The sequence below is a fragment of the Malania oleifera genome, chromosome 1 (genome assembly GCF_029873635.1).
Source record: "Malania oleifera isolate guangnan ecotype guangnan chromosome 1, ASM2987363v1, whole genome shotgun sequence".
In the NCBI taxonomy this organism is placed as follows: domain Eukaryota; kingdom Viridiplantae; phylum Streptophyta; class Magnoliopsida; order Santalales; family Ximeniaceae; genus Malania; species Malania oleifera.
In genome coordinates, this window is record NC_080417.1 from 764,388 (window position 1) to 777,540 (window position 13,153).

The 13,153-nt window shown below is 35.1% G+C and overlaps 2 protein-coding genes across 6 annotated transcripts in view; one reads left to right on the forward strand and one right to left on the reverse strand.

The window, feature by feature from the left end:
- The window catches only part of LOC131150874 (eukaryotic translation initiation factor 6-2), a 29,716-nt gene extending 23,496 nt beyond the window's left edge, over positions 1-6,220 (forward strand). For all 5 annotated transcript variants that reach the window (XM_058101934.1, XM_058101925.1, XM_058101943.1 and 2 more), the window contains 2 exons: positions 5,551-5,661; positions 5,740-6,220. In XM_058101934.1, the coding sequence (XP_057957917.1) occupies positions 5,551-5,661; positions 5,740-5,997 (369 nt within the window). In that variant the 3' untranslated portion in view covers positions 5,998-6,220. The remainder of the gene's footprint in view (positions 1-5,550; positions 5,662-5,739) is intronic.
- A 2,852-nt stretch (positions 6,221-9,072) lies between these two features.
- On the reverse strand, positions 9,073-12,766 carry LOC131150900 (mitochondrial phosphate carrier protein 1, mitochondrial-like). The gene is made up of 6 exons (XM_058101973.1): positions 12,379-12,766; positions 10,927-11,276; positions 10,802-10,845; positions 9,738-9,952; positions 9,513-9,637; positions 9,073-9,369 (listed from the first exon to the last, which is right to left on the reverse strand). The coding sequence occupies exons 1-6, from the start codon at positions 12,520-12,522 to the stop codon at positions 9,318-9,320; spliced, it is 930 nt and encodes a 309-aa protein (XP_057957956.1). The 5' UTR covers positions 12,523-12,766; the 3' UTR covers positions 9,073-9,317.
- Positions 12,767-13,153: the final 387 nt, after the last annotated feature.

Consider the following 13,153-nt stretch of genomic DNA (forward strand, 5'->3'; position numbering starts at 1 on the left):
TAAAGTTATCCCACTTGAAAGCTTAACTACACAACATAATGTTTTCGTGTTAGATATATTTATTAAAAAATGGAAGAGAAAGGATAACATAAATGAGGGGAAGAGAACTAGGTGATGGAACCTAAAAGGAGAAAATATAATAAAATTTAAAGATAAAATGATCAAATATAGTGATTGGACTATTGGGGATGGTGTAGACTCAAACATTCTTTGAATTAGGATAGCTAGCTCTATTAAAAAGATAGTAAAAGAGATTTTAGGTGTATCAAAAGGAAGATTCTTGGATAGGAAAGGAAGTTGGTGGTGGGATGAAGATGTTCAAAAAGCCATAAATACCCCCCCAAAAAAAATGGTATAAAACATGGCAAAAATGTAGAAACATGGAAGACTTTGAAAAGTATAAAAAGGGAAGAAAAGATGTAAAAAAGGCCATTAGTGAAACTAAACATGTTAGGATTGGTGTTATCCCAAAAGAATGGTGAATTGGGTATTTTAAAAAATTTAACTATTTAGTCGATTCCCAATCGATATCGAAATTAAATTTAAAGCATGTACAACAATCACAACGATATAAATATAAATATGCAAATGCGGAAAATTTAAGAGAGTAAGGATAAAGAGAACAACACCGCGATTTACAAAATTTGGCTATACTCGCCTACGTCCTGCCTCAAGACAACCACTTGAGGATTTCCACTATCTTGCTCCTTTAAACCAGGGCGGAGCTGCCACTACAATCCCTACTTCACTCGGGTGGGAGATACCTATTACAACCCTCCTTCACTCAGGCGGAGACACCCATTATCCCTCTTTGTAGGGGGAGATACCTCTCCAAGCGATATGCTCTCGCTTGGCACGGTTCAAACCCGAACCGCAAAATACGAATGGAAATAAAGGTTGGTGTACAACAAATGCTCCTTCAAGAGCTGATACGTACTATGAATAAACTTTCTAATGCATTCTCAAATGATAACAATAAAGCTCAAGGAGTAGGAAATGATTTTCTCACAAATGGACTTTTGCAAATAAAGAGAGTATGAGAACTTTTGATTTTGAGAAAAGAGTACAAAATATGCTCAAATGATTCAAGAGTATTTAATGATTCATCAAAAGTTTTCTCCAAGTGTTTTAGCTTGGTATTTATAGGCTAAAGCAAGATATAGCCGTTATGTGACCATTTGACCTTTAAAATAATATTATATTTTAAAAATATGGCCATTAATCTGGCATTTCTTGGTCTTACCTGAGAGTTCCGGTCGACCGAATGGAGGTTTGGTCGACTGAACCCAAGGCGATTTTCCATATTCGTGAGATTCGGTTGACTGAGCAATGATCCAGTCAACCGAATCATAATACTAATGAACTTCGGTCGATCGGGCTTTATATCCAGTTGACTAAACCCCTTATAATCTTGAGATTTTCAGCCGTTTTCAATTTCAAACTTATTTCAAACCTTTTTGTATTTGTTTATCACTTTTAATAAAAAGGTTTTCTTTGAAAACTTGAGTTCCTAAGGTCAATCTAAGGTCATGAGTGAGCCTCATCTCAAATCAAATAAGATATGCATGTACATTTGAAACTTAAATGCATTACAACTAAAAAATACACATGTTTTCAAGCTTTGCTCTTCAGTATACCATGGAATGTGCCAAATGATGTGCTCGTTTGAGTGCTTCATGGCTTCCATTTTTCATCGTTCATTTGTGCTTTCTGAAACTTATTCATGTTCATACACTTGACGCACAAATGAGATGTTGTGATTTGTTATTATCAAAACGAGATAAGACTCAAAAAGTCAACAAAACATAGATCACATAATAATTTATATACTAAATTGTATATAGAAGGAGTAAGATACATATTTAAACTTGCTAGATCTAGAGAATGAAAGAGCAAGGATTTGAATGTAAAATGTATAAAAAGTAAGGATGATATTGTCTTGGTTAGGGTAGAACACATAAAAGAAAGATAATGGAGTTACTTTAATAAGCTATTTAATGAAAATCAAGTAGAAGGACTAATCTTAGAATTGACAAATAAGGAAAAGGCTAAAAATATGATATTTATTAGAGTTAATGAAGTTAGGTTAGCATTAGAAAAGATGAAAAATGGAACAATTACGAGATCAGATAACATTCCAATTGAAGTTTGGTTATGCCTAGGTGATAATGGATTATATGGTTAACAAATTTATTTAAAACAATTAAAAAGATTAAAAAATTGGTAGACAAATGGAGGAAAAACACTTTAATAGTCATATACAAAGAGATATTTTAAATTGTAATAACTATCGTGAAATTACACTTATGGATCATATAATGAAACGGTGAAAAGATAGTTGGATAAAGATTAAGATTTGGTTTTATGCATGGGAGATCTACTTAAAAAGTCCTATATCTTCTAGGAAGATGAATGGAAAAATTATAGAAAAGATAAGGCACTTGCATGTTATTTTTATTGGCTTAGAGAAAGTGTATGATAGGGTTTCTAAGGAAGTTCTATGGTGGATTTTTTTTATAAAGGGCTTATGTAATAGGTATACTGATGATATTAAAGATATGTATAGTGGAGTAATGACTAGTATTAGGACTACACATAGAGAGGCTGGGGAACTTCCAATCGTAATAGGTGCACATTAGGGATCTGCTTTGAGCCCTTATCTTTTTTCCCTAGTGATGGATGAATTTACTAGGAATAATCTAAAATGAAGTTATGTGATGTATGTTTGCAGATGATATTGTCTTGATTGATCAAAAAGAACAGCAGCAAGCCTTAAGTCCCACTAGGTGGGGTTGGCTACATGATTTCTTTTCCTCCAATTCACTGAATTGAGAGCATTTTCTTCTGCTAGGTCAACGACTAGCTAACTAGGGTCAAAGTAGAATATAAGTTAGAATTATGGAGAGAAGCTTTAGAATCTATAGGTTTTAAGATAAGTAGAAATAAGACAGAATATAAATGTAATTTCAATCATAGTTGGGGGAATGGTGCATAAAAGATTATACTTGATAGTAAAAAATCAATAGCACTAGTAGATTTTGATACCTTAGATCTATTATGCAAGCTGAAGGAGAAATTGAAGAAGATGTAATCCATAGAGTTAAAAGTAGGTTGGTTAAAATGGAGAAGTGCTTAAGGTGTGTTGTGATTGTAGAATACCGTTAACATTAAAAGGAAAATTATATAGGACAACTATAAGACCAACTATACTATATGGATTAGAATGTTGGGCAACTAAGAAACAATACATCAAAAAAGTAAAAGTTGCCGAGATGGAAATGTTAAAAGTGGATGAATGGTATAAAATATAAATTAAGGAATGAACATATTCATAGTAAGTTTTTGAAATGAAGAAACATCTTGAAGAAATTTGAGATTCATCTAGTGAAATAACAAAAAAAAATTATTGAGAGATCCGAAAGGTGGATTAAGTATAGGGGAGGAACCAATTGGTGAGGGCCAGTACCTGTAAGGATAATAAGAGATGGGGGGATGTTTTAGATGATGATAGTGCATGCAGCAGCGACTTTGATTCTGTGAGAGGCTTGCTTTTGGATCAAATTCGGGATCAACATGGTTATTCTTCTGATTCCTCTACTGATCACCTTAGAGATTTATTTTACATGTCGCCTCCTTTAGAAGGCTTAGATGGAATTTTAATATTTTTGAAGATGATGTTCCTATAGAAGAACAAAAGGTAAAGGATGGAATTTTGGCTACTCCAATTTAAGAAATTTCTGGGAAGGGCCTTGAAACTCAAAGTTTGTTGGATGACTTGGGCCTCATGTTGTCTGATCAAGGAGAAAATGAAGTTAGGCTTGATGATGGCAAATCTGAGGTGAATCTTTTGTTTTTTAGCTTTTGTTTTTCTCCTTTTCTTTTTGAGTATTTAATATTCTTGCTATGATTGTACATTCTATTTCCTAACATTTCTTCCTTTGTTATTAAAAAAAATTTGCTGCGAGTTAGACATAATTCTTGTAAAAGATAAGGGAGGGTGACTCATATGGTTTGGGTATGTAGAACGTTGGCCAAATAGTGCGCCATTGAGGAGTGATCTAGTTACTATGATTTGCAATAGAAAGGATAGGGCTAGACTTAAAATAGCTTGGAATGAGATAGTAAGGGTTTAATAGCCCTGAATTTGTTGGAGGAAATTGCCCATGATTGTGTAAATTGGTAGGAAAAGGATTCATATAGCTGTCCCCACTTAGTGGGACATAACGCTTGGTTTGTTGTTGTTGTTGTTGTTATTATTAGAATGAGAAGAATAAGAACAAGAAGATAAGAAGAATATATTAGTTTGAAGGAAAAAATACATAACAAATCAAACAAAATGAAAAAAAAGAACAGCCAGCTGCAGGAGTCCACTGTGTCTCCTATCTCCATGGTATCTACATCTTACATGTTGGAGAATATTATGAACTAAAGGTCAGTATCCAGGACAGATCTTCTTGCCAATTGATGAAAGCTCTTGCAGAGTCTAATAAGTAGCTTGAAAATTCATACAAATGGATTGGGTCCATAACCATGGGTTCCAATGTGTGAGATCTTGTGGCACTTACCAGTGAGGCCCTATCAATTAGTATATTACACAGAAGAAATCAATTGAAGGCACTAACTCAATTAGATTCACTCGTCATAGACAAATTTGGGATTTGCAATCCCAGGTAAGATCAGTTCAGGATCAAACTGATTTAGAGACAATACAGCTGAAAAACAGACGGTCCTCATCCTCCAGGTGAGCCTCAAAAAAACACAATAGAAGAATGAATCTTCCCCCAAGAGACGAGTCTTTCCAAAGTTGGGAGTAACATGGCAAGCCAACCAATGAATGAATGCTTAGAAATTTAATGTTCAGACCAGAGTATTGGACACCAATTCACCTACAGATTCTTCGTTAGATAATTCCAGGCTGAATTTTTAAAAAATATTCCTGTAGATTCAATTTTCCAATCAACATAATCATCTACAGCAATAATGGTGGTGAAGTTAATCAGATTCACAAATTGAATTGCTCTTCTTGAAGCCCTCCTAAATCAACATCAGTTACCTTCTGTGATTAACTCTGAAAAAGCTTTTCATTGGCCAAAGTCAGCATGGGTGTAACCATAGATTGAAAGAATCGATACCTTTTGGGACATTTTACCTGAATAAATGTTCCATATTTACTATGCAACTTAGGAGAAGAAATCCATTATCCAAATAATTCTGTTACAAAGGCATCACTGATGTGGAAGAGTATGAATATGATCAACCCCCCCCCCCCCCTCCTCTCTCTCTCTCTCTCTAACAAGGCCTCTCGAGCCTTGATTCTTGAATACCCAATAAGTTCAAGATGCTCTGAAAAGATGTTGTCACTATGCCTCAACTTCCTATACCAAGCTATTGTTGTAGTGTTTTGATATTATCTCTTCTTTTGAAACTTAATGCATTGGATCTTTACTCTGATCAGCTTAGGTTGAGTATGGTGTTTCACTCTGTTGCATACTAAATTAATCTATACTGTGTTCTGGATTCTGATGGTCTTGGTTTGTGTATTTTGATCAGGAAACTGAAGAGATGATCGCAGATGTTCTTGGAGTGGAAGTTTTTAGGCAGACAATTGCTGGCAATATTCTTGTGGGTAGCTATTGTGCATTTTCGAACAGAGGTGGCTTGGTAAGAAATTTTCTTTTTGAGCTGATGTCCAAGGATATTGTTTTGCTGCATTTTCACCAAAATCTTTTGGTGCTTCAGGTTCATCCCCATACTTCCATTGAAGATTTGGATGAACTTTCTACACTCCTTCAGGTGCCTTTAGTGGCTGGCACTGTGAACCGTGGTAGCGAAGTGATTGCTGCTGGCATGACGGTAAATGACTGGACAGCTTTTTGTGGGTCAGACACCACAGCTACTGAACTCTCTGTTATTGAGAGCGTCTTCAAATTGAGGGAAGCCCAACCAAGTGCCATTGTCGATGAGATGAGGAAATCACTGATCGACAGCTATGTGTGAGAATGATTTTGGCTGGCTTCAAAGTTCAAATCCGAAGCATTGCTGCTAAATAAATAGTTTTTTTTTTTTTTTTTTCATTTTCTTTTTCCTAATTGCTTTAACTGGAGTAGCCTTATCATACAGAATGGGATTTTGGCTGCCATTAATGGTGTGATGCTGTTATCTACAAGCACGTCTCAGGTCATTTGATGATATATATTGCTGTAGATCATATCCTTGCCAATTGCTTGTAATTTGCTTTTGTTTTTTGTTTTTTGTTTTTAAATTTAGTTTTTTCCAAAATAAAGTCCTGGGCACTGGTATTGCAATTGTTTTGCAATGTTCCAAAAGGCTCCAGCGACGTCTGCCTCAAGGCAGGGGAAGGCCTAAAACAATTTAGGGCTTAATCTAAAATATCAAATCTCATGAAGACTAATGCATTACATAACGTATTTAGTATAAAAGTGAGGCTTAGGCATTTTGGGGGAGTGACTTTGGTCAGAAAATTTTCAGTGCATCATGACAACGATAATAACAAGTCCTTTACTAGTTTAAGAGCTATTAAGTTCTTTCTTCTTAAGTTGTCTAGATTACTTAATTTTGTAAATTGTTTGGATTATTTATTTATTTTTATTTTTTCCAATATTGAAACAATATGTACATGTTCTACTTGTGTAACACAAATTGTTCTTACTTACACTGCAGCCAGCTTGGATAAAGGAGTAGCATTTATGTTAGGTAGTTGATGGTCAACGTAAAATTCACCAAATCCTGTTAACATGAATCTGAGTAAATTAGAAAATTTTAAGTTCATTTTGTATAAAAGGATTGTTATAAAATAAGAAATTATTTATAAAATTTTTGAACCTTGAACTTTCTAAAATAAGTGAATTGATATAATGGGTTGATTTTTTGAAGTATAACATCTTAGGTCTTAAAAATAATTTGAACCTCGCAAAGTTATAATTATCTTTTGTCATGATCTACATAATATATTTAATTTAATAATTTTTAAATGCCTAATAAGTAGTTTGCAAATGATATTTGATTTTGTTTACATTATATATATGATTTTCTTAATTTTTAAAATACATGTAATTTGTTTACATATTTTTATTTATAAAAAAAATTCTTAAAAGGGTTATTCTCCAACATCTTAAGGCTCACACATCCTCTCTTTCGCCTTTTAAAATATTGGTTTTGATGTACAAGTTATTCGAAGATAGGTTACATTGGAGCATTGACAAGTGACATATTTTCACATCAATTTCCTTTGAGCAAGAAGGAATTAAGATGGAAGGGCACATATTTATTGTTGGGTTTAGTGTCAACTTTGCTTTGTCTTATGCTACAACCTTTTGTAATTTTGTCTCTAAGAAAATCTAAGAGCTTACAAGTCTCTTTGGTTCACTGAATGGGATGACGAAGGAAATGGAATGAAGTTTAGAATTGAATTTCTGTAATGGAATATATGATTTAATTTCATTGTTTGGATGTAACATGAAATCAATGTCATAAACGAAATATCAATTCAGTCTGATGTTATATGCTTTAGCCTATTTGCTTCACAATTTTGAGATTCCACCTGTTGATTAAAATTTAGAAGGATAGTAAATTTGCTTGTCTTGGCATGATAACTCAAATGGTTGAAATCTATGATAAAATTTAGAAGGATATGCATAATGGAGCATCTTGGCATAAATTGGATTCTTGAGAACTATTCTTTATTTTAATTTATCATCAATAAATCTCATTCAAATGTTGGGGGTTGAATTTTATATTCTTTAAAATACTCCATGAGCTCACCAAAATGGGTGACAAGGATCTCTACTGAGATGTGGTTTGATTGCTCCAAACTTCTGCATTTCAGGTACCAAGGAGAATGAAGGCAACCTGTGATGGTTCCTCTACAATCTAGTTGGTCTATATATATATATATATATATCTGTGTGTGTGTGTGTGTGTGCGCGAGTGAATATATTGAAGAAAGATGTACTTGTTATGCTGCGGTAATGTGTAGTGTGGTAATAAGATGGGAAGGGAATGGGATGGATAGCATATGAAGCCCCACCGGTGTAAACAATCTCGGTTATGCATACACATGGGGAGATCGGAGCGGTCGAGCCACCCCTAGGCGGGCGACTGAGCCACCTATAGGCATCCATCGTCGCTGCTACTGACATACTATCAAGCGCCTTGGCTGACCAGTGACCACTATTGAAGCTTGCTGGAGCTCCTTTTTTGGTAATTCTCACTGTCTCTCTCTCTCTGCTTCTCTTTCTTTTCAAACTCTTCTTTGTTTCCAATTCTCTCCTTCTGCTTCTCTCTCTTCTCAATCTCTCTTTTTATTTTCTTTTCTCACCATGCAAGCAGTCAAAATTGACAAATCTATCATCCACCAACCATATTTCATTTTATGGTTCATAGGAAAGGGTGCGCTGCTTTCAAAGAGACGTCAAAAAAAAATCTTTCAAATATAAATGGGCCATGACATAATCAAAGCCAAGATTGGATGATCAGACCCAAGTGATTTCCTGAGAATGACTTGTTTTCCCATCTTCCAAATTCAACTCCATTATTGGAAACTTATCTATATAACTTATAATATATAATAAATTATGATACCAATATAATGTGTACTATATATATATAGTACACATTATGATTTTAAAATTAAACAATGATTAACCTCACAAACCTGTGAGCTGAGTACATGAGCTTGACCTCGACTTGCAAGCATACTAAAGTAACTTGAATTAAAAAAGGAAAGAAAAAGTGGAATCGTGCATGAATCCAAGAAAATAAAATGACGATAGGGGGGAAATTTCATAACATGAATCTAAGTTAGCCATCTCAATTATAAAAATTTAAACTCGCATGCAAAATTAATACCTTCATAAAAGTTACTTCACACTTAGCTATCTTTCACACGCACACGCCATCTCTATCTCACTGTGCATCAATACTCATCCTCTCACTCAAAAAGAAATGAACCAATGTAAATTGATGACTAATTAGGGATATCTTGATTTACGCTATGGGATTAGCATAAATCCTTTATGAAGTAAAGCCTTTCTAACTCCACTCAGGTTCTAACTTTAAAGTCTAGTACAAATTTATTATCAACAAAGTCATATCCTCTTTCCCCAGAAAGCAAACTCAATATTCCCACAAAATGGTGGCAGGCAAAAAAAAAGGAAAAGAAAACAGCAACCCTCACAAGAATCCCAAAAGTTAACTCTCTGGTAGTTTCTCAAATTTTGGAAAAAAAAAAAAAAAAAAAACGCGTGCCCCCTGTTTCTAAAATTACTGAACTGCAAGTCTCCAACTGCACCCTTTTTTCATGATCCATCCTCCCCTCCTAAATCAGTGCTAAGCCCACCACTCGTTGGCCTGCAGCAAAATTTCCATTTAAAAGACCACATCATCATAAAAGCAATAAAGGATAACATTTTTCAAACGACATATCTTTCAAATACAGTAGCACACGCATCTAATGAACAGAATACCAAACTAGTTGAGCAAAATGAACTTACAATCCACTGATCACTTTAATGGTGTCGTAGAATAACCATTGCAGTGTAACAACTGGTCCGACAAGCATTATCCTAATGGGAAGGCTTCTTGTAAATAAATTGACAAACCCAATTTTCTTGACAACCTGCTTATGTGAAAGTTCAAGTTTAAACCTAACAGCTGAACTATAATTTGGAGCCAAGGAGGCGATACTAAACAAACTAAAACAAAATAAAGGGACTTACCCACATGAGGCTATCAGCCTTTTTGTTATAAAGAGAGGCAACAATGTTGTCAGCAGGATTAGAAACAAGGGATCCAACAGCTCCCGCAGCATAGCCCGCTAAACAAGTCACCCCAAGCTGTTGAGCTGTAGAGCAATCGTCCTTCCTTCTCTGCATGATATTACGGTATAAAAAATCCGCAGAATGCTCAAAAGTTGAGAACATAATCATTGAGACTGCAACAAAAAATAAATAAAAAATCAGAAAAACTAATAAGCAACAGATACACATTGAACAGCTAGGAAAATAACAGATTTATGCTTAATAAGTCAAGCATATTACAAACATAACAAATGACCAAGATGTGTGGAGCCAAGTGTAGTCTAGCCTGTCGTCAGCCTATCCACTTCTAACCACAATCAGTCAATGCAATCAATGAATCAGGTCTGTCAGGGAGCAAACTAACGGTACATATGCAGTGTGATACCAAATTAAGAAGGTGATTCTCAGCTTCCGCGGTAATTTACTCTTTAATACCTGGTTGACTGTTGTGTTGATTCATATGCTAGTCGGGATATTTGATGGACCAACTGCCCATGCATCTGTCAACTTTTATAATAATTACTCCAAACTTACAGCTAGGAAAATAACAGATTTATGCTTAATAGTCAAGCATATTACGAATCTAACAATTGATTAAGATATTTGGAGCCAAGTGTAGTCTAGCCTAATGTCAGCCTAATCCACTTCTAACCACAATCAGTCAATGCAATCAATGAATCAGGTATTCTCTGTCAGGGAGTAAACTAGCAGTACATATGTAGTGTGATACCAAATTAAGAAGGTGATTCTCAGCCTCCAGGGGTAATTTACTCTTCAATACCTGGTTGACTGTTGTGTTGATTCATATGCTAGTGGGGATATTTGATAGACCAACTGCCCATGCATCTGTCAACTTTTATCATAATTACTCCAAACTTTCAAAATATTAGATGAAAAGGATAATCTTGTGATCTAAAATGTAGAAAGGCATCCAATATTAATCAAAAGAGGAATTTAGAAATTTCAAATAACTGTGTGATTACATGGAAGGTTTCGACCCCAAAGTGGAACAAGACCCCTGTAAAATCTGCAACAAAAAAAATCAGAAATAGCCTCCAATAAAAGAGAGATTTAACAGAAAGATAAAAATTTTTCTAAGATTCTTTACCCATAGAGGCCTTCAGAAGCATATATTCTTGGAAAGCCATCAATCAATCCCTTTGCAAAATCAGGCTGAGCCTGAACCCTAACTTTAATAGCCTCAAAAGGACAGAGAGCCACATTGGCTATTACTTCAGCAGATGCACTGCTTAAGAAAAAAGTGGCACTCATGTTGCCATCTACCCTCACATCTGAGTAAAGCTTCTTGAAGTATTCATATAAACCAAATCTGCAACCACCTTGAATACCATAACCGAAGAACTTACCAGACCAACCTCTCCAAAGAACTGAAGGGCCTTGTTCTCTCACTAAAGTGGCAAAACATGAGGAAATGCTGCAATACTTGATTGGATGCACCTAAAAATAATGGATTAATATGTCAAGCTTTGTTGATACAAAAAATAGGCATTGAGGCAGAAACCTCCCAAATAAGTCATAATAAGTTTAACCCTCCATTTGGTCAGAGATGTGAAAAAAAGAGGAGAGAAAATATTTGGATTTTTCTCCATTTCTTTTGTATGGTTTCCATAGAGTGATAGAAGAGAAAAGAACAAGAGCAAAGTGGAGAGAAAAAAAAATGCAGGAAAAGAACCACTTTTTTTCTCCCCCAAATCAGAGAGATGGGTAGAAATGGGGACAAACTATTCAAAAATATGAAAACACTAGTTTTCATTTTCTTTTCTTTTCCCTCCTTAAACATTTTGTCGGAGAGTATATGGAAGAAGGAATCTAATAACAGCTCTGCTTGGGAGTTATATATATATATATAAGGGGAAGGAGATTGCAGGGATTCCTCATTCCCGCTGAAACCCCAAAATGCAAACCCTTCAAAGCAGCAAATTTCAATATGAGAACTAATTTAACATCCAAACAAGGGGAGGGTAAGCGCCTCATCCTTTCTCGAGTCTTTTCCCTTTCATTCCCTTCCTTTAGAATTAACTTGGGAACTCTTCCATTCCCTCCTTTTTGAACTCCCAAACATAATGTTAGATTTTTTTTCTCCTTCTCCTTCTTTTTCTTCTCTCTACTTTTCAGTAAAGATCGGGCAATTCACAGAAAGAATGGGAAGAGGAGCATTTATAGTGTGGGTTCGTCTGATTTAACTGTTTAAGAGTCTGCAAAGTATATACCGCGCGACTGAGGCAACCCACAAACCCAAATTCCAAAATAAAGGTTTTTGATGCCGAACATACACGATTGCAATGAAAACTCAAAAGGGCACTACCTTCAATCGAAGTATTAGTGACGGTTAACCTAATCCAAAGATATTACATTGAATCAACAGCTCCCCAAAAAAAAAAAAAAGGGAAAATATGCAAACACCCATGCGCGCAACAGTTGATAGGCAACAAATGAATTTGGAGAGAAACAAACAGAACAAAAACAGAAGAAGGAGAAGAACAAAAGAAACCTACGAGAATGAAACGAGCAGGGAAAAGAAGAAGAAGATGAAGCTCACTTGCATATTGACTTTTAAGACATCGAGAGGAGTAATGGCGAGATGGGTGGTTCCAGCACTGAGCATTCCTCCAACAGCACAAACCCCGTAATACTTTGGCGAATGTTCATCGCAGCTTCTTCCTTCTGCCCCTCTCCTCATCATAAGATGTGCATATTACCCACTTTTTGCTCTTTAAACCCTCATTGAATCATTGACCCAAAGAAGAAGAAGAAACAGAAAAGCTTCAGTACCAGTGCTATTTCTTCATGCATCAAACCATCTTCTTCCTCCTCCTCCCTGTAGAAAGAGCCACCTTTTCCCAAACGGAACGCCTCCCTCCATTTTTTCTGTTTTCAATTAGGAGTTGAGGCGGTCGGGGCACAGAACAGAAGCTTCTTGTAAGAACAGCGGGAGGAGGGGCACAATAGGTATTTAAGAAATATTTGTAAAATTTAATTGGTTAAAATTATATTTGAAATAGAATAAAAGAAAGAGATCTATTTTATGACATCCATTGTAATCTTTGTCAATTTTGGTTGTCCTTGATTTGCATATTTTCAAATAAATAAATAAATATGCATAAATGTGTAAATGTTTTTTTCCTGATTTATTATTATTTTAAAATAATATATTAAATAATACCCTATCCGAAAAAATATTTTTCAAAATGACGCTTATGCAATCTCATTGGACCAAACAGCGAGATTTGTCACGTGTCAAGACCAGTTTTTTTTCTAAGTAAATCTCGCTGCACTAAGTAGCGAGATTTTCTTATCACGCATCAACACTCATT

Coding starts and splice junctions, on each gene's coding strand:
- LOC131150900 (XM_058101973.1), bottom strand. CDS start 12,522: ATGATGAGGAGAGGGGCAGAAGGAAGAAGCTGCGATGAACATTCGCCA. Junction 11,277..12,378: donor TCTTAAAAGTCAATATGCAA/GTGAGCTTCATC, acceptor CATTATTTTTAG/GTGCATCCAATCAAGTATTG. Junction 9,638..9,737: donor AGGCTGATAGCCTCATGTGG/GTAAGTCCCTTT, acceptor TCACATAAGCAG/GTTGTCAAGAAAATTGGGTT.